At 53.7% G+C, this 21,017-nt stretch overlaps 3 protein-coding genes across 4 annotated transcripts; 1 reads left to right on the top strand and 2 right to left on the bottom strand.

Moving 5' to 3' along the window:
* The first annotated feature begins 2,061 nt into the window (after nt 1–2,061).
* LOC140504264 (olfactory receptor 10AC1-like) lies at nt 2,062–6,388 on the top strand. Its single transcript, XM_072609007.1, has 2 exons — nt 2,062–2,076; nt 5,324–6,388. Exons 1-2 carry the CDS (start codon nt 2,062–2,064, stop codon nt 6,386–6,388), a joined length of 1,080 nt encoding a protein of 359 aa, XP_072465108.1.
* A 7,644-nt stretch (nt 6,389–14,032) lies between these two features.
* Nucleotides 14,033–17,728, bottom strand: RNF225 (ring finger protein 225). Of its 2 annotated transcripts, none has more exons than XM_072615860.1 (2): nt 17,029–17,728; nt 14,033–16,110 (listed from the first exon to the last, which is right to left on the bottom strand). In XM_072615860.1, the coding sequence occupies exons 1-2, from the start codon at nt 17,151–17,153 to the stop codon at nt 15,138–15,140; spliced, it is 1,098 nt and encodes a 365-aa protein (XP_072471961.1). In that variant the 5' UTR covers nt 17,154–17,728; the 3' UTR covers nt 14,033–15,137. The 2 variants fall into 2 exon arrangements, with proteins under 2 accessions (XP_072471961.1, XP_072471962.1); XM_072615861.1 differs by having other exon boundaries at nt 16,440–17,143.
* Nucleotides 17,729–17,829: 101 nt separating this feature from the next.
* RPS5 (ribosomal protein S5) lies at nt 17,830–21,017 on the bottom strand. The gene is made up of 6 exons (XM_072615876.1): nt 20,780–21,017; nt 19,786–19,894; nt 19,444–19,653; nt 18,312–18,440; nt 18,057–18,155; nt 17,830–17,964 (listed from the first exon to the last, which is right to left on the bottom strand). Exons 2-6 carry the CDS (start codon nt 19,891–19,893, stop codon nt 17,896–17,898), a joined length of 615 nt encoding a protein of 204 aa, XP_072471977.1. The 5' UTR covers nt 19,894; nt 20,780–21,017; the 3' UTR covers nt 17,830–17,895.

Consider the following 21,017-nt stretch of genomic DNA (forward strand, 5'->3'; position numbering starts at 1 on the left):
AAGGCACACAGAAAATAAGTGGGAAGACCTATTTCCCACACAGCTCCCCTGCCTCGCAGTCCACAGCTCATTCCATCTCACTCCACTGTTCCCTCCCTCAGGGTCCAACTTGACTGAATTGCAAACATCTTTTATGTGTCCGCTGGGTATATGAAAACAGACAAGGTGGGAAGGTGTCTTGGGGATTGTAACATAGATTTGCCCTAATTTTGGATCCCAGCCCTGTGGTATCACCTCCTACACAAGTCCTTGCCCCTTTAGGGGCCTCAGTTTTCATCCATGTTAGAGAATAATGGGGTTGGACCCATTGGTCTCTATATTCCTTTTAGATCTCTTGTGTCCTGTGGATCCTGATAAGAAAGATAGCCCCTCTCTTGGGCATGGGGAGCTTACATGTCTAGGAGAGGAACAGATAGGGGCCTGAGAAGGACTTCGTGGAGCAGTTGGCCCCAAAGAGAGACCAACAGGCAGGGGGTTCCATATGAACCAACTGACCACAAACACAGGCCTGGAGCTCAGGGTCTGGAACAGGAAGTGATGGAAACTATCAGGACTCAGTATGATGTCAGATGATGGATGTCTTCAAATGCCAGGATCAGGAGTTTAAAGTCGCTTTGGAAGACCATGAAGGACCATTGAAAGATTTGAGCAGGTGAGAGACAATTAGAGAGGGCATGGGGAAGGCACCTGGGATTGTATGTGAAGAATGGACTGAGTGAGGGAGAGGGCATAGAGGCTAGAGACTTGTTGACCATTTAGTACATTCTGGTGACTGATACCTTTGGGACTGAGAGTTTTAGATTAGGCAGGAGGAAGATGATGGTGGGAGAGGCAGGGACTAGGAGGTCCCAACAATCCTGAAATACCCTGATTCCCTGAGCTCTCTCCCTTCTCCTTCCAGCCTCCTGGGTCCAACTGGGTCCCACCAGTCTTAATGAGATCTCAGGGACAGGGCCCCTAACAAGGCTCAAGAGGGCTCATTAGTGATTCCAGTTCTGCCCAGAGATCCAGGGAATTGAGGCTGGAAGATTCCCTCCCTGCCTGCTCCCCTCCTGAGTCTCCCTTGAGTCCCTAAGCCCATAGATGCCCCTAGACCCTGGGGAAGCACAGGGCACAATGAGTTAGTTTGGGGTGGGGAGAGCAAGAAGGGTCGCTCTTATTCATACCCAGTCCCGAGCTGACATTCCCCACCCACTGAGGGACACATGCCAGAAGTGGCCAAGGCTAAAGGTGAGGGGAGAGGAGAGAGGTAAGGATGGAGGATCAGGGATGGGGGCTAAAGGCCAGGAAATCAAAACAATGAGCAGTGACCTTCTGGGGAGACCTCGGTGCCCATGAGCAGAGAAGTGTCTGTGCTTTGTCGCTCCTGGCAAACCTGAACACAACACAGACCCAGAGGACAGGCAGAATACTGCCCCCCCCCCCCCCCCCCCCCCGATTCTAGACAAAGCTCTCCATATGGGAGCCTGGGCACAGGAACTCCCTCTCTTTCCCAGTTCCCCTGTTCCACTACTTTTCTCTGTGCCTTTATCGGGGTCTCCAGCTGAGTGTCTCTCTAGGTCTCTCACTTTGTCTGTCATCCCCCTTTATCTCTCTCCCTCATTTTCTCTGTCTTTCATCTTCTCTCTTATTCTCATTTCTCTCTCTGTCTCTTCCATTGATCTTTGAGCCTCCATGTGTCTCTGTTACCACATCTCTCTGTCTCTGTTTCTCTTTCTCTCCTCCTCTTCTTCCTCCCTCCTCTGTCTCTGTCACTTTCTTAATCTCTTTCTGTCTCTGTGTCTGTTTCCTGTCTCTGTCTGTTTGCTATGGGTCAGGTTGGCACAGAACAGCCACCAGATAATGGGTGAAAGGACCCAGCATTAATTACCTTTGATGTCAAGTTCAGAATCTGGGCAAATCCTTGGTTCATCTCCCTGCCTTGGGACCTTCTTAGCCCCAGTTAAGCCCTACTCCAATTTGAGCCACTAATACCAGTCACTGAACACAGGCATAGGGCTCACAAAAGAGCCCAAAGTCAGGAGAGCAGGGTTCAGGTCCCAGCTCAGACCCACAACCAGGATGCCCTTGGAGCAAGTAAGTCCTTGCCCTCTCTGGGCCTCAGTTTCTCCATCTTTCACAAGAGGAAGAGATTGTGCTTGAAGTCCCTTCCAGGACTAACATTCTACACAAGGTTCCCTTGGCATATTCTGGGTAGGGGGCAGAGAAGCAAGCCTTCAAAGAGGACACAGATGAGCGCTGGTGGAGCCTGCCCACTGAGATAACTAGGAGCAGGCATGTCTGCTGAAGGCCATCCCCATGACAGGGAGTTCCGGATAAATCCAAATGTCTCAGAAACATCATTTGATCTCAGCAGGAAAGGAGGAAATAAAACTGCCCCATGTTCCATTTCTGAGTCCGGCAGGGACCTCCTCCAAGGGCTAGCAGATCCCTCCTGAAACAGAAAGAAGCACCATGAACACATTTAGGGTTAGGCAGTCATACTGGACTCTGCATTTGCTCAGTATTTTTATGTCAGCACTAACTAAGCACCAGCTGTGTGCCAGATCCTATGCCAATCACTCGGACCTGTCTGTGACTTTTATTAAATTTATTGGAGCATTCAGCCAGAGAGCTGGAAGCAATGTCAATAGCCAGTCAGTCCAACCCATCCCTGAAAGGAATCCTCCCTCACTGAGGCGTGCTGGGTGCCATCAGCTAGCCTCTGCTTTAGACCTCAAAGGAGGAAGAGTCCACCACCTCCAGGGGTGGTCTATCCCCCTCTGGGACAGGATCTTTGCAACCTTCCTCCACCCATCACCTCCCCCATTACTCCTGTGAGAAATCAAATACCTAAACAAAACAATCAGGTGGTCTCCCTTCCCTGCCCACCCTCCCCTGCTAGAGTCTTTTCTACTCCGGACTAAACATGCCCAGCCCACAGACGAATTGATTTATGTCTCTATGTGGAAAGAAACACAAATAGAAGTTCTTATAGGATAGTCTAGCCATTTGGAATCTAATGAGTGCCAGTCATTAATGCTGGATGTCAGCCCGGGACCTCATTGGTCATTTAGTCCAACTGATATGAAACAGAAGTTCCTATTACAAACAGGCATCTAGCCATTGCTTGAAGATCTCCAGTGGAGAGGAAATCATCCCCTCTCAAGGCAGTCCTCTTCACTTTTAGACAGTTCTTTACATGAAGTCTGAATTGGTCTCTTTGCAGCTTCTACCCCTTAATCTTAGCTTATCCCTCTGAGAACTAAGGAGCAAGAGGTCTCCAGTGGAATGACCCAGGGATCTGGGTCCCAGGGCTGTCAATCATTTTTTCCAGTCTTGAATAAAGGCAAAGATGGCATCTGAATCCAATCTGAAGGGGATAAGTTGGGAAGCAGAACAGACATAGAGGATGGTGGAGAGGATGGGCAAAGACCTTTGCAGACTGGAGCATTGAGCAAACCCTGTCAAAATAACATGGAATTGGAGTAAAGGTCCAGTGTTATCCTTGGATTGGAGGAGGCAGGGTTAGAGTTAGAGCAGTTTGTATGAAAAAGAGCTGGGGCAGAGTGTCACTCATTCAGTCAACAACCACACTATGTGCCAGGCACCATACTAAGGATATAACAAAAGGCAAGAGTCTCTGCTCACAGAGCAGAGCTCACAGCCTAATGGTGGAAAAACATGAAAAGAATTACCCACCAAAAAGCTGTAAGGGAGTTGGAGATGTCAGAGAGCGGGTGTTACAATTAAGGGGGATGTCAAAAAAGTCTCCTAGGAGGAGGAGGGATTGTAGTTGAGACTTTAAAGGAGGCCAGGGAATTAGCCAGGAGGTGGAGACAAGGAGGGAGAGCATTCCAGGCATGGGAAACAGTTGTTGAAAATGCCTGGAGCAGAAAGATGGAGTGTCTGGTTCACAGAACAGCTAGGAGACCAATGTCATGGGACTGAGGATTATGTGATGGGAAATGAGGTGTAGCAAGACTGGAAAGGAGGGAGGGGGCCAGGTTCGGAGGGGCTTTCAATGCCAAATAGTATTTTGGGTTTGCTCCTGGAGGCAATGGGGAGCTACTGGAGTTATTGACTAGGAGGTGACATGGTTGGACCTGAGCTTTGGTGGTTGAATGAGGGATGGATTGCAGAGCGGGGAGAGTGAAGCAGGGACACCCCCCAGCAGCTACTGCAATAGTCCAGGCAGGAGGGGATGAGGCTAAGGGCAGTATCAGAGGAGGGGAGAGATGTTGTGAAAGCGATAGGGACAGGTCTTGGCATCACATTAGATATGGAGAATGAGAGTGAGGAGTCAAGGACAACTCCTAGGTTGGGAAGATGGTAGTGTCCTCTATATGGATAGAGAAGGTTGGAGGGGAAACAGGACTGAATGAACATTTCTAATGTCCCTATTCTGTGCCAGTCATGAATATGACCACACGTGATCTTCACAACAACCCTGGGAGATAGCTGCTATTATGATCCCTCTTTCACAGTTGGGCAAACAGGCAGAGAGAGATGACGTGACTTGCCCAGGGTCACACAGCTGGTAAGTGTCTGAGGCTGGATTAGCACAGTCCGGGCACATAGTAGGAGCTTAATAGATGGTTGTTCCCTACCCTCAACCTCCTCCTGAAGATCCACAGATGAGAGCTACCAGAATCTTGAATAGGCGGTGGAGAAGGATGGAAACTCCTCAAGGAGAAGCGATCACCCCACAGTGTGAAGGGTGAAAGGAACATTCCAGCTCCCTCATCTCCCTCGGTGAGGGACCAGAATCAGGGGAATGAGTGAAAGTGCAAAGAGAGTGGGATGGCCGAGGATAGAGGGAGTGGGATGGCCGAGGATAGAGGGAGTGGGAAAGGAAAAGAATCAAATCCAAAGCAAATCTGTTAGCTATGGGGTGGAAGATGGCAGTGGCAAGCAGCTTTAGAATGGAACCTTCGAGTGGGGGGATCCAGCAGCCGCAAGGAACGCTCCCTAACCTGTGCCCAAGGGGTATGGCTCGCCTCTGGAATTGGTTGGCAGCAGAGGCAGCCGATCTGAGCACTTGGGGTGGGGGGGGAGGGAAGGTCCCAGCGGGCTGCCGAGGAGTCGTCCAATGCCCAGCTTTGGGAGCACACAGCAAAACTAGGCGATAACTGGGTCTCCAATGTGGGTCTCTTGCCACTCAGGGCCCAGAGCGTGCGTTCAGTTACAAGGCTACTACAGCGCTCTGTCCCGACACCCTGGGAGTTTGGGCCACTTTGCGCCCCGGCTAGACCTCAGTTTTCCTCCGTGTAAACTGCAGGCTCAGGGATCTCTTAAGTCCCCTATTCTTGGCCTCTCTAAGTACCCTCTCCATCCATTGTAGCCTGGCCCGCCCCCTCGCGCCTGCCCCGCTTCGGCCAGAGCCACGGCCAGCCCTTATATCCCTTCCTCCCCAGGGCCCCCAGCCATGAGCCTGCGACCAGAGGCCAACTGGACTGCACGCTTGCCTCGCGACTTCGTGATCCTGGGCTTCTCGGGCTGGCCCCGGGGGCTGCGCACCCTGCTCTTCGCGCTGGGGCTGCCCCTCTACGCCGCCACGCTGGCGGGCAACCTGCTGATCGTGGCTCTGGCAGCTGCTGACCGTGCGCTGCACACGCCCATGTATTTCTTTCTAGGCTCACTGTCCGCGGTGGAGGTGGCCTACACGCTCGTGCTGACGCCCCGCACGCTGGCAGGCTTCCTGCTGCCCCCCGGGGGCCAGGCGGTGCCGGTCTCGGTCTGCGCGGCCCAGATGGGCCTCTTCGTGGCCCTGGGCGGCGCCGAGTGCCTGCTGCTGGCCGCCATGGCCCTGGACCGCTACCTGGCCATCTGCCGCCCGCTGCGCTACCCGCAGCTGGTGACGCCCGCCCTGTGCTGGAGGCTGTTGGCCGCCTGCTGCGCCGGCGGAGCCTCCTTGGCTTTAGCCCTCACCACCGCCATCTTCCAGCTGCCCTTCTGCCGCGGCCATCTGGTCAACCACGTCTTCTGCGACCTACCTGCGCTGCTGGAGCTGGCCTGCGGGGACAAGGCGCTGCAGGAGCGCGCCCTGCTGGCCGCCTGCCTCTTGCTGCTAGTGCTGCCCCTGGTGCTGATCCTGATGTCGTACGCACGCGTACTGGCCACTATCCTGGGCCCGGGGGCCGGGGCTGAGGGCCGCCGCAAGGCGCTGGGCACCGTGGCTTCACACCTGACCGTGGCCGTGCTACACTACGGCTCCGCCACCGCCATGTACGCGCGGCCACTCGAGGGCCGCTCTTTGGAGCAGGACAAGCTGGTCTCGCTGGTTTACATCTACCTGACGCCCCTGCTCTACCCGGCCATCTACACCCTGCGCAACCGGGACATGCAGGGGGCCCTGCGCCGGGCGCTGGCCGCCCCGTGCACAGCCCACCTGGGCTGCCGGGGCTAAGCGGGCCATCCCGGGCAACAGTCCGCCTCCCACCCCCCACCCTGGGGGCGGGGGACAGGGGAAGGACTTTAAACAGAAGCTCCTGTGCTAAGGAAATGGGAAGCCAGCCCAGAGACAACCCAAGAGGGGGGCTTTTATCAATCAATAAACATTTATTAAGCACCTACTATGTGCCAGGGACCATGCTAAGTGCTGGGGGTACAGAGAACAGTAAAAGACAGTCTGCTTCCAAGGAGGTCACCACCAAATCCGACAGAAGGTGTACAAAAACACCCTACTGTGTGCCAGGCACCATGCTAAGTGCTGGGGGTACAAAGAACAGTAGAAGACAATCAGTGCCTCTTTCCAAGGAACTCCCAGTCTAATGGGGGAGACAAGAGGCAAACAATTATGTCCAAACAAACTGGACATATAGAAAGGGGATCATCTAGAAAGGGTAGGCCTTAAGGGTGATAATAAAAGGCTTTCCTCATAAGATGGAAGAGGAGGAAGAAGAGCTTCCAGGCACAGGAAACAGCTAGAGAGAATACCTGGAGTGACCTATGTGAGGAACAGGAGGAGGCCAATGTCACTGGAAACCTGGGGACATTGGGAGAGGGACTCTGAGGCTTTTACAAGGAGAGAGGGGACAAGTTAGGAAGGGCTTTGAATGACAAAACTACAGCAGATTCTATATTTGGTGCTGGAGTGATAGGCAGCCACTGGAGATTATGAGGAGGGAAGGTGAAGACCCCCTTACTAGTTGAGTGGCGGATGTACAGGAATGCAGACAGCTTATGGCAGGAAGCCCCACCAGCAAATAGTCCAGGGAATGTGTTTCCCCCTCTCCTGAGGAGCATGGGCTGGGCAGCTCTTCCAGAAGTCGCTGTCCAGCCTGGACATCCAAGGGGAAAACATTGTCCTAGGAGACTTACATAGCTACGGGCTGGATGAGATGCTCCCAAGGCCCCTTCTAGCTTGGAGAAGAGGCTCAAGGCATAATCCTTGTCTAGTCTAATTACCATTTTTACTAAGGACTTGAATCAGTCAGTGAGTCAAGTGTTTACGAAGCACCTACTATGTGCTGGGCACTGGGTTAAGCACTGGGAATGCAAATACTAAAATGAAAAAGTCTGAGTCCCAAGGAGCTCCCAATCTAATGGAAGAGGCAGTACCCACAAGGAACCTGGTAAGGGGGGAGGGAGAGGAGAAAGGTATGCAACTAGAGGAGTCTGGTCCAAAGGGGTGGGAAATGAGCAGCAGAGATGGCTAACACACTGGGGACATGATGGAGTCTGGCTCCCCAAAGGTCTTAGCAGTCTAGAGCTTGGGACTGGATGAAAGCAATTGAAATTTGCACTCAGGTTCAGAAATGACATCACAAGTACGAGATGGGTATGAAACAAACAGAAATAAAACGATGGAACAATTTCACTCATGAATATAGCTGCAAAAATCTTCAATAAAATACTAGCTGGAGACTATAACAATCTATCACAAAGATGATCAAGTGAGGTTCATCGTACCAGGAATGCAGAATTGCCTTAATATAAGGAAAGCTATTAACATAATTGATTATATCAGTAACAAAAGCAAAAAAATCATATGATTATATCAATAGGGGCAGAAAAGGCTTTTGACTAAATGCAACACTCATTCTTATTAAAAACACTTGAAAGCATATGTATAAATGGATTTTCCTTTAAGATGATAAGACACATCTACCTAAAGTCATCATCAACAGGTATTATTTGTAATGGGGATAAGCCTTCCTAGTAAGATCAGCAGTGAAACAAGGATGTCCATTATCATCAACATTATTGAATATGGTACTAGAAGTGCTAGCTAGAGCAGAAAGAGAAGAAAAAGAAATAGAAGGAATCATGAGCAATGAGGAAATAAAGCCCTCTTTTTGAAGATGCCATGAAGCTGTAATTGGGAAATCCTAGAGATTTCACTAAAAAATCAGTAGAAACAACTAATATGTTAGCAAAGTAGGAGGATATAAAATAAATTCACTTAAAATGTCAGCATTTCTATATAACGCCAACAATGCCCTGCAAGAAGAGATAGTAAGACATATTATTTGAAATAACCATAGACAATATAAAATATTTAGGAGTACACATGCCAAGACAAAGCCAGAAACTATATAAACACAATTATAAAATACCTTTTTTTTTTTTTTTTTTACAAATAAAGTCAAATTTAAATAATTGGAGAAATATTAATTGTTCATGGTTGGGCTGAGCCAATATTATATATAAAAAAAAATTCTATCTAATCTACTTATCCAGTGCCATCCAAAATAACAAAAAATTATTTTCTTGAGGTAGAAAAAATAATAAAATTCATTTAGAAGAACAAAAGGCCAAGAATAGCAAAGGAATCAATGAAAAATGTAAAGGAAGGAGGTTTAGCACTCCCAGATTATTATTATTATTATTATTATAAAACAGTAATTCTCAAATCTATCTGGCACTAGCTAAGAAATAAAATGGTAGATCAGTGGAATGGTATATATCATACACAGGACTAAATGATTATAGTAACCTTATATTTGATAAATACAAATATTTAAGCTTTTCAGATAAGTACTCACTATTTGGTTTAAAAAATTCTTAGGAAAACTGGAAAGCAATCTGGCAGAAACTGGGTCTAGAACAATATCTTACACTATTTACCAAGATGAGATTAAAATGGATACATGATCTAGATATAAAGAGAGATATTATAAGTAAATCAGAGAAGCATGGAAGATATTGCCTATCAGATTTATGGATAAATGAATAAATATGAAATAGAGAGCATAGGGGGATGTAAAATGGATAATTGTGATTACATTAAATTAAAAAGGTTTTGTATAAATAAAAGCAATGTAGCCAAGATTAGGAGGAAAGCAAAAAATTGAGGAGAGGAGTTATTGATAGACCATTTCTCAGATAAAGGCTTTATATCTCAAACTGAGTCAAATGTATAAGAATATGAATCACTCCCCAACTGACAAATAGTTAAAGCATATGAACAGGCAGTTTTTGGAAGAAAAAAATTAAAGCTATATATAGTCATATAAAATGCTCTAAATCACTATTGATTAGAGAAATGCAAATTAAAACATCTCACACCTATCAGGTTGGCTAAAGGGGAAAATGACAAATATTGGAGGGGATGTGGACACTAATACACTGTTGGTGGAACTGTGAACTGATGCACCCATTTTGGAGAGTAATCTTGAATTATGACCAAAAAGCTATAAAACTGTGTATACATACACTTTGATCCATTTCCCAGAGTAATTAAGGGAAAAGGAAAACTACCTGTATGTTCTAAGATGTTTATAACAGCTCTCTGTGGTGGCAAAGAACTGGAAATTGCAGGGATGCCCGTCAATTGGGGAATGACTGAACAAGTTGTGGAATATGAATGTAATGGAATTCTATTGTGCTATAAGAAATGAGGAGCTCGATAATCTTGGGAAAATATGGAAAGTCTTGCACAAAATGATTCAGAGAAAAATGAGCAGAGCCGATAGAAACAGATATCTTGTTTTAAGAGGAACTGTGAATGACTGAGCTATTCTGAGTAAAAGAACATTCAGACCAGCTACAAAGGGCTCATGATGGAAGGTGCTGTCCACCTCCAGAGAAGGAGCTGACCTACGGATTATGGATTGTGGACCTGTGTCAAATGTTGGCCTCCTCTAATTCGGCCTGGGAGGGAGGCACAACTTGGACTCAAAATGTAACAAGAAATAAATGAAATAAGCATTAAAAGCCGAGCACAAGATGGGGAGGAGTGTCCTGGCAGAAGCTTGTCTGAAGGGAGTCTGGAGGAGCTGACGGAGGACAAGTATGGAGAGGCCCTGTGCTCTCTGGAGCAGAGGGAGACAACGATCCCACTGTGGGCTGCCATCCTCAGACCCCATTTTGGGCACTGTATTTCAGGAGAGATATCAATGACAGCCAGGGAGAACTCAGGACCTTGTGTTCCTCTCCTATGACTACGATCAAAGGAGCGACTTGGTGTGTTTGCTTAGCCTGGTAAAGAGAGAACCTGGTGATGCGGTGGGCAGACAGGACAACTGTTACAAGGAGGGACCAGATGGTGCTGTTTAGTTCCAGAGGGCAGAACCAGGAGGAGCACGGGGAGGATGCTCCAGAGAGGCAGATTTCGGCTTCATTTCCAGAAACACTTTCTGTTAAAGTTATCCCACAGTGGAACAGGCTTCCTGGGGGGGCAGGGTGTGGCTACCCCCACTAGAGATCTCTTGGCAGGGTATGGATGACCAACTCCATGGCCACTGAGACCTAATTTATCCACAATCATGGCAGGAGAAACTCTGATGCAGGGGGTATTTGGAAGGCCCTTTGGCTGGTCTGAGAGGCAAGCAGAGCAGACAGAGGCACAGACTTGAGGTCAGGAAAATGAGCATGTAAGTCAGCCTTGGACACTTTGCTGTGGGTTCATGTCTGCCCTTCCATGTTTTCATCTGTAAATGAGGGGGTTGCACTTGCATACCTGGACAAGGTCTTCCCTCTCTGAGCTCCCTCCAGTTCTGGGTTTCCAGAATCCCAGGTTCACCCACAGACAACACACATGGAATTTGCTCTGGCTAAGGCATTGGTCTCGAGGTTTGGTCTCTGTCCTAATCCTGCCCTTCTCTCTTTGGGCTTTCTCAGTTTTCTCCTCTGTTAAATGAGGATGATGAACCTGAAGACCTCTGGGCTCCCTTCCTGTTTGGACAGTGTGAACTTTGAGCCCAAAAAGGTCCAGGGTGGCCCACCCAGATCCAGAAACAGAAATCCTATAAGAAATGAAATTCAATTCAACTCATCATTAATTAAGTATCCTTCTGGCTTCCAGCTCCCTTTGAAAAACCTCTGACTAGAATTATTTATTCAGCTCTGAAGATTCTGTCATGGGGAAAGACCTAAGTGGCCAAGAGGAAGTTGGTTCTCACTAAATACATCCCTTCATCAATACCAGTCACCAAGTATCTATTAAAGCACCATAGAGGTAAAGGTTGTGGTGTCAGGGGGCACATATATCAGATCAGACAGGTCGTACAGAAGCTTTCTCACACTATTTTCAGACTCAATCTTTGGTGTGAAGTCTCTGGTGTTTCCTAAGATCTCAACCACCCCTGAAGGCTTTCCCTTATTTCTTACATCCATAGGGCTTCTCTCCAGTGTTAATTCTCTGATGTTGAATAAGGACTGACTTCAGTCTGAAATCTTTCCCTTCACTACATTCAAAGGGTTTCTCTCCAGTGTGAACTCTATGGTGTTCTGCCAGATTTGAGCTCTGGGAGACCTTCTCATTCTTACACCCAAAGTTGTCCTCCAAAAGGGTGAAGCTGTCCCTGAAGTTTTGAGTACTCATTGCACTGATAAAGCCTCTCTCCAGTATGTATTTGATGATGTTCCTGTAGGTGTGACCTTTGGCTGAAGGTTTTTCCACACTCAATGCAGTCATGGGGTTTCTCTCCCATATGAATTCTCTGCTGTTGAATAAGGTTTGAGCTGTGACTGAAGGCTTTTTCACAGCCCTCACTTCCAGTGTGAATTCTCTAATACTGGCTGAAGATTGAGTTCTCCCTTATGGTCTTCCAACATTTAATCACACAATGGATTTCCCATAAGCAAGACATTCATAGGGTTTCTCCCTAGTATGAATCCTCTGGTGTTTCATGAGGTTTGAGCTGCGTTTGAAGGTCTGGCCACATATATCACACATGTGTGTTTCCTCCCAAAGGGGATCCTGCTGATATGACCTGAGTTCTGAGTTCAAAATAAGGCTTCTCTCAAACTCATCCCCTTCTTGGCTACTTTCATCCAGAAGGCTCATGTGAACCAGAGCAGCAATTGCCTTGGATTCCATCTCTAGGGGAGCCAAATCCTTCCTTCTCCCCTGCAGGTCCTTCTCACTACCAGGTCCTGCCTCCCCCCATCACTTGTCCAGCAGCTTCCCGAGGCCCCCAACAATCTGCAGCAGGGAGCAAAAGGGCGACTGTAGAGAGGTCCCCACCAGTCACTGGGCATGGAAGAATGGACTGGTCCATTCTTTGAGGCTGTCAATGCCTCAGAGAGAAGACTTTCAAGATCCATTAGTTCCACCCCCTCATTTTACAGATGGAAAAGTGGAGGTCAAAGCTGGACTTTGCCTGACTACACTCACTGTCTCTTCCAGACGGTAAGAGGAAGCACGTGGCCAAGTCACTGCCCCCATCTGGGCTGCCTCAGTTTACTTCTTTGCAAACTAAAGATGGCTGCCTGACTCAGCAGTGTCATGGAAGCAGAGGACGTGGGACAGACTGTGACCCCTGCCATCCTCTCTGGGGTGAAAGGGGTACGGTTCTGACACTCAAATGGGATTGGGAGGAGGGAGCGCAGAAACTACATCAGGGTGGGTCCAGCTTTGTGCAGGAGGGGGATGAGAGGCATGGGGTCCAGGCTCACCTCCAGACTCCAGGGCCTTCTCAGCACCCGGCAAAGCCAAGACCCACGGACGCTCTCCATGGTCCTGAAGCCACATGGCCATAGCTGTCCAGCATCACGTTCAGGGTGAGGTAGGAAGGGGTCCCTCTTCCAGAGAGAAGGCACCCATTTGGCAGCTCCAGGATCCTTCCCCTTTTCCCCTTCCTACACGCCCTGTTCCCAGGATGGGGGGCAGAGGCTGGAAGTTCAGCTGTCCCATAGACGTCACCAGCTCCATGCTCTTGCCCCAGCTGTGCCCCATGCCCCACGCTTCCCTCCTCCACTCTGACCTCCCTGGCTTCCTTCCAGTCTCAGCTAAAATCTCGCCTCCTACAGGAAGCCTCCCCTGACTGGCCTTCGGGACGGTGCCATATTACCTCCTATTCACTCTGCCCCAGCCGTCAGCCCAGAGCTGGGCACACACTAAGTGCTTAATACATGCTGACACGAGGAGAGTTCAGGAGGGGTAAACTGAGGTCTGGCTAGGCCATGAGACGCCTCCGGACACGGGGGTAACCTGAGCCCAGAACAGAGCAGGTGCTGCCCCTCCTCCAACCTAGGCTGCAGTCCTGCGCATGCGCTCAGCTCCCCCTCCTGTCCACAGTCGGACTCCCGCTTCCCGGCCTCCCATTGGCCAGAGGGCGGACAGAACCGGAAACGTAGTCGCTCCCACTTTCGGCCTCCGCCGCGGGGCCGCTCTAGGCCGTCTGGAGGACCGGGCCCTCGCTCTCTGTTTCCCGCCAGGATGTCTCGTCCGCTCGTTCTCTCGCTCTCCGTGGGCCTCTCTTGGAGAGCTCTGCTCCCACCGCCCTCGGGTTGGAGGCTCCCGGGGCCGGGGCGCGCTCTCGCCTTCGTCCCCGTCGTCTTTCCCGGCTCTTGGAGCTCGGGCCTAGTCGTTTCTATGACAACTGGGGGCGGGGCGTGCCCGGGCGGAGGACGGTTCCATAGCCACTGCCTGCTCCTGCGCTGTCGTTCATGGCGCGCGCGAAGCTTCATGGGACACGTAGTCTGGCGGCCGAGCCCTAGGGGCTCCCCTGCGCATGCGCCCGACCTCCCCACTGCACTGTGGTTTACCTAGTGCTTCACCCGACTTCCTAGGCTTCAAGCGGTGCTTGGAGATCCCTCTCTTTCTTACAGACCCCCGAATTCCCGGGGAACGCACTGGCACAGCCAGGAACCCGTCAGTTAGTCAATCAACAAGCATTTATTACAAAAGCTAACCTCATCCCGAGAAGTTGGCAGAGCCCCTTAGCTTGTACAGAAAGGGAAACCGAGGCATGGGGGAAAAGGGCAACAGGGCCCCCGACTGTGCCACCGAAAGCAAGTGCTGCATGCCACGGAGCGGAGGGATGAGGCGTTCTTCAGAGGTGGGGGGCTGGAGCAAGCCAGGGGATGGAGTAGTGCTGCGCGGAGCACAGCCAGGGCAAAGGCTCGGAGATGGGAGACAGGTGTCCTTGGCTCAGGAGACCCACAGCACTGGAGAGCACAAAGCAAGAAGGAGCCTGGGCAGGATCCCAGCAGCTTCAGTGGGGTTTGGCCCTGGAGAAAGCCCCGCACCTGGGGGCACGCATGTGAGCAGGGGGCTTTAGACCTGACCAGAAGGGGCTGGGCACCAGGAACTTAGAAGCCATGCTGCCAAAGTGGAGAATGGTCATGGGGACTCAGGGAGAGGTGCTTGGAGATTCCTCAGGTGATGAAGGAAGCTCCTGAAGAGGAGGCTTCAAACTGCCCACTTCCCCACCCCCTACTTCCAGATGGGGAAACTGAGGCTCCCAGAGAGGAAATGACTAACCCAGAGGGGCTCATCTCCCCTGACTCAGGGCTGAGTGTTCCCTGCCCTCATCCTCTGGGTGGGCTGACATCCCACTTATTACCTGCAGAGCTCTGAGGCAGGGGATTGTTCTTTGCTGGACCTGTTTCCTTCCCTATAAAATGAGGAAGGGGAGTCGTAGTAGACTCCACCTCTACATCTGTGTTCTAGGATCAATTCGGGGGTCCAAGAGCAGGCCTAGGGCCAAGCTGAGCCTCCCAGCAGAGCCAGGCTTTGCTAGTGCCAGTGACACTCCTCACATTCAATGCAACCTTTGCTCATGCTCCTATGTCTACCTAGGCTGCCCGTTTTCCTCTCTGCAGGAGGCCTAAGAGCCCAGATTTGCTTGGGCTGCCTCAGTTTCCCCATCTACAGAGGTCTAAGAGCCCAAATCTGCTTGGGCTGCCCCAGTCTCCTCTGGGTGTGAATCTTCTGCCAAGCCACATGCCCACAGACAGAAGTCCAGAAGGTGATCACTGCTCTCTCAGCCTCCCAGAGGGTCACCACCCACTGCCTCCACTCCTGGGAAGTCCATGGGGCTTGAACTCGGGGGCCTGGCCCCCTCCTGGCCACCACCAGGCTGGGTCCTGGGATCCGGTGGCCCAGAGATCATGGAGAGCCCGTTTTCCACGGGCTCAGTCAGCCCCGAGGGCGGTGACGGGGCCGAGGGCCCAGCTGGCACCGTGGGTCCCGCAGCAGCTGTCACCGGGGGCAGGAGCGAAGCGGAGTTGGAGGCTGCGAGTGGGGGTGGGCGCAGGAGGGCGATGGCATGAGAGGTGGAGTGGGGAATGAGAAAGAAGATGTAGACTGCGGAGACGACCAGGCCTGCGGTGACCAGCACCGCCAGAGTGACCGCAGCGTGGAAGGCCCACGTCGAGCGGTCCCAGCCAAGGGTCCTGGTCTGGGGCCGGCCCAGCCGCAGAGGAGGTGGGGGCGGGGGGCCCTTGGACGAGCCCGAGGATGAGGGGGGCCGGAGGTAAAGAAGCCCCCGGCGCCGGTCGAATCGGACCGAGTCCTGGCACAGACTGGGGCCCTGGGCGTCGCGGGGCAGGAGACCCTGCTCTGTGGGCAGAGCGGGGGGACCACGGCGCGGGGGCAGGCGGGTGGGCGCCCGGCACATGGGGCAGGCCACAGCCTCCCCGCTGCCCACCGTGGCCAGCGAGAGCCGTGCCAGGCACTCCAGGCAGAAGACATGGCCGCAGGCCAGGCGTTTGGGGAGCTTGAAGACCCCGTCGAAGGGCGAGACGCAGATGAGACAGTCCATGGGGGACGGCGGGGGCAGGATAGGGGACTCCGCCTCGGTGCGGCCCGCCTCAGGCCCCCCATCTTCATCCTCCTCTTCCTCTCCCGCTGGGGAGCGCACAGCTGAACTGGCGGCGGGAGAGCTGGGGACCGACCAGGTACGGGCCGGGCCCCGAGGCCACCGCAGGCTGGCAAGAGGGCAAGGCATCGGAGACCTAGAGGAGTCAGAGATACTGGCTCAGAGGTGGGCAGACAGCGGAGAGACGTCAGGAAGGAGCAGAGACACAGGGAGAGGGTACATGCAGGAAATCAAGCCAATCAGCACAGAAACCTAGTGACAGAAAGACAACCGCGTCCAGAAGCCCGGACTTGCCATCCAGCCTCAGACCCTCCCTAGCTGTGCCAGCCTAGCTAACTCACGGAACCTGCTCGCCTCAGTTTCCTCATCCCCAGCAGCCAGCTCCCACGGTTGTTGGGAAGCTCAAACGAGGTCACCGTACAGTGCTCTGCCCCCGGCCTGGCTCATAGCTCTACCAATGCTCACCCCTTCACCCATTCCTCAGATGCCTCTGCCTGGCCTCATGCCAAGCACTGGGTACGCGGTAAGAGTACAGTCGCTCTGTCCGGGATCTCTGGATCCAGGCAGGCTTCCTGTAGGAGGTGGGGTTTTAGAGAGGCCAGCAGTTGGGACAGAGGGAGAGCCTCCCAGGTCTGGGACCAGAGTTATCATGAGAACTGCAGTTGGGGGCCAAGGTCGCCCAAATGCCCGCAGGTTGGGAGGACCCCCAGGGGTCGAATGAATGAGAAATGAACCCAGGGTCCAGGGGAATCCCTTAGAGGGGTAGGAGTGGGGCACCCGCCCCCCCCCTTCCCGAGGCAAAAGGAGCCTCCCCTCCCAGGACATGGCAACAATCCACACTTGAGTAGACCAGACCCAGAGAGGGGACCAGAAGACAGTATGTAGACGTGGGCTGAGACAGAGACAGAGGAAAGCAGCTGAGCCTGGACCCCCAAAGAGAGATGGGCAAAGCACTCCAGACATACAATAGGGGAGAACTCCAAGATAGCAGCCCAGCAGGCCTAGAGGCAGGGAGGCTGAGGTCCCAGAAGAGGTTGGAGAGGGGCCCCCCTACCTGTCCTGGGGAGAAGTGGCCAGCAGTCTGGCCCCTCCGGAGCTGGCTGCTGGACTCCTCTCCTTCCTGGGTTGCCCTGGCCCAGGCCTTTCCCAACCCCGGTTTTCCGGTCTCTCCAGGATCATCTTCGTCAAGGGGGCGTGGGTGGGGTGGGGTCCACTGCTAACCCCAGTTTCCCAGGCCAGACCTGGTTGGTCCGCCTATGCTCCCAACCCAACCAGTTCAGCCACTTCTATAGACAAAGTGGAAGGGTGGGGGCAGGCAAGACCTCCCTTCAGCCCAGCCCCCCTGCCTGTGCACCTGTGGGGGCTGCCCCACCCCCTCGGCCCGGATGGCGGGGGCGGAGTGGAATGCATGCCCATCTCAGCAGCACCCCCACCCCACAGAGGCAGTCAGCTGTTGACGGGCCAGCTGCTCACTCAGGCTGGACTAAAGCCTGCCCCCCAACTCTGTGTGACCCCTGCATAGGGCAGCCCACTCATGGTGGCAACTGAGCCCCACTGCAACCTGTAATGGGCTTTGCCCAGTCAACTGGCAACCGCCAAGATTGCCAGTTTGGTGCCCCTCCCTCAGAGTCGGCCTGTCCTTGCTGCTGGGGGAGGGCAAGGGGGCCGCAGGTCTAGGAGCTCAGGTAGCTGGGCTGAGTGGCCCAGTGGTGAAAGGTGCCCATGGGTCATGTCAGTTTCTCCCTGTGCCCACCCAACTTCTGGGGGCTGAGTCCAGATGTGTGCCATGTATAGTGTAGGTATCTACCGTGTGTGAGAACCAGAACCCCCCAAACCTAAGACCACAAACAGCAGAGAGAGGCACAGGGACCCTGCCCCTTGAGAGGGGCAGGGGGCATTTATTATTGACAGGCCACTGGGATCAGCGGTTAGATTTGGCCACACGCTCCAGCTCGTCCTTCTTTTTGATGGCATAGGAGTTTGAAGAGCCCTGGGGAAAGAGAATAGCCAGGCCCGTGAAGGGGGGATCCTCCTGAGTTCCCTGCCTGCCCAAGCCCACCCATAAGTCCCCTGCCCGCTGACCTTGGCAGCATTGATGAGCTCATCGGCCAGACACTCGGCAATGGTCTTGATGTTTCGGAAGGCCGCCTCTCGGGCACCCGTGCAAAGGAGCCAGATGGCCTGGGGATGGAAGGACATCCAGGTGAGGGCCCGGCTGACCCCTGACCCCAACCCAGCTCAGGGTCTGCCTGGCTAGGCTGGGGAATCTCTGGGACCCCCTCCCCCTCCAGGACTCCACCACCACTCACTCCAGTGCTGGCTACCTGCTGCCCCTACCTGATTGACCCGCCTGAGGGGGGACACATCCACTGCCTGGCGCCTCACAGTCCCAGCCCGCCCAATTCTGGTGGAGTCCTCACGGGGACCACTGTTGATGATGGCATTCACGAGAACCTGCAGTGGGTTCTGGAGAAAGAAGTGGCAAATGATGGGTTCATGCCAATACAGCAGCCTTGCCCAGGGCCACATCCCTATGACTGACATTTGAACTCCAGGGCCCAGCTGGGCTTCCTGGCACTATGGGCCCGAAGGACCCCGAGCCCTGAGGGCTCCCAGTAGGAATAGCACTTTGACATGGGTGGCAGCCAGGAGACAGCTGGGATGCCAGGACACATGGAGACGGCAGCTCAGGCTGGGCTACAAGAGTAAGGACTGTTCCTAGGGTGGCATGCCCCCATGCCTAGGGTGCCCACCATGGGGAAGCTGAGCCCCCTCCCACAGAACCAAAGGTCAGGGTGAGAGCATCCTGGGTCAAAGCACAAAGGGGGGTAGAGGGGGTGTCCAGTGGAGGGTGACTGGCCAGAAACTGGACCAACAACTCACTGGGCTGTTTCATACCTAGTCCCTAAGGGCCTCAGCCTCACCCTCTGCAGGGGGAACCCACCAGCTGGGCTGCACCTTCCATGATGGAAGGAGTCCTGACACCCAACCTTCCCTCCTATGGCTGGCTGTCCTGCCTCCTGGGGATGGGAGACTCACCCCTCATGCCTCTCCTGTGAGCAGGGGGATGACTCCTAGGACACATCCTGTCCCCCTCCCCCCCAGATTTCAGGGAGGCTCAGCCAGTGAGTGTCCAAGGCACACCCCCACCATGCCATGCCTCTCCTGTGAGGAGGTGAATGATGCCAAAGCACCCTCCACCATATGTCCAAGGATCAGCCCAATGGTGTCTGGGATCCTCCCCCCATACCTTCCCAGCGAGCAGGTGGATGATCCCAAAGCACCCTCCAGGATGTATCTCGGGAACAGCCCAATGGTGTCTGGGATGCCCCCCTCCCCATACCTTTCCAGTGAGCAGGCTGATGATCCCCAAGCATTTAGGGTTACCTATCTGTCAGGTGACCAGACAACCCCTGGACTTCCTGATAACAAGCTCCATGAGCAGTCCCCGGAGGCCAGCCCCCCTCACCTCTCCCGTGAGCAGGTGGATGATCTCGAAGGCATGCTTCACGATGCGCACGGTCATGAGCTTCTTGCCATTGTTGCGGCCATGCATCATCATGGAGTTGGTGAGGCGCTCCACTATGGGGCACTGGGCCTTGCGAAAGCGCTTGGCTGCGTAGCGCCCGGCGCTGTGGGGCAGGTACTTGGCATACTTCTCCTTCACGGCGATGTAATCCTGGGGGGAGGGCAGAGATGGGGTCCCCTGGTCTGGCCATAGCAGCCCCCAGGACCTCCACTCCCTCGTGCTTCAGTACGCACTAGTTTTGGGGGGTAAGGACCCCCCAGAACAGCCCCCTCCCAGCCTCACCTGCAGGGAGATGTCATTGATCTGCACATCGTCCGTGCTCCACTTGCCGAACAGCTTGATGTCGGGGGTCTCGGCCACAGCCGGAGCCGCTGTCTCCCACTCGGTCATGCTGGGGGAAGAAAAGGGGGTCAGTCAGGGCCCGGCCTGCTGGGGGGGGGGATTATGGGGAGAACCGTCCAGCGTGGAAATGCCTCCTTCCTCTGGGGGAGCAGTCATTCTGACACGAAGATGCCCTCTTGCCCCATCTGGGGGCATCCTGGTGTGGAAATGCCCTTGCCCCACCAGCCACAGAAGAGATGGCACAGGACATGAAGATGCCCTCTCCTCGCACCTAAATGGGGAACCCTTCCAATGTGGGAATGCCCTCTCCCCACCAGCCACAGAAGAGGTGGCACGGGGAGGCCCTTCCAGAGTGGATATCTCCCCCACCAAACCACAGGGAAAGAATGGTGGAGGGGCCCTTCCAGTGTGGAAATGCCTCCTTCCACTGGGGAAGAAGTCATTCTGACATGAAGATGCCCTCTCCCCACCAGCCACAGAAGAGGTGGCACAGGACATGAAGATGCCCTCTCCTCACACCTAGATGGGGAACCCTTCCAATGTGGGAATGCCCTCTCGCCCCATCTGGGGGCATCCTAATGTGGCAATGCACCCCCCTCCCCCAGTTAGAGAGGAAGAATTATGAGGATGCCCTTCCAGTGTGGCAATGCCCTTTCCCCACGTACTTGAGGCGCAGTCCTTCCAGTGTGGATCTGCCCTCCACCCACCAGCGGCCCCCGGGGCAGGATCCCGGGCAGGCCCTTCCAGCGCGCTGAAGCCCTCCCCCAGCACAGCCGCTGATGCCCAGGCCCAACGCGGCCTCCCGCCCCTCCCCCGCCCACCCTACATGCAGCTTCGCTCCTGCCTCAGTTTCCCCCGTGCACAAGGTGTGCTGGGGGCAGGGCCGCAGGACGAGCGGCAGACGCCGGGCAAAGGCGCGGAGGTCCGCACTCACTCGCTCGGTCCTCGGTCGGCTCTCGGAGCAGGGAGGGGGTCCGTGCAGGCCGGCGCGGGGGCTCAGAGTCACGGCCGCGTCCGCTCCACGCGCCTCACTCAGGCGGCGGAACAGGAAAGAGGCCGCGCCCGCGGGGTCTCGGCCTTTATAGGGGCCACAACTGCTTCCGGGTCGCCAGCCACGCGCGATGACTGTGCGCAGGCGCCACGAGCGCTCCGGAAAATGCCGGAGCCTGTTT

The sequence above is a fragment of the Notamacropus eugenii genome, chromosome 5 (assembly GCF_028372415.1).
Source record: "Notamacropus eugenii isolate mMacEug1 chromosome 5, mMacEug1.pri_v2, whole genome shotgun sequence".
Taxonomy (NCBI): domain Eukaryota; kingdom Metazoa; phylum Chordata; class Mammalia; order Diprotodontia; family Macropodidae; genus Notamacropus; species Notamacropus eugenii.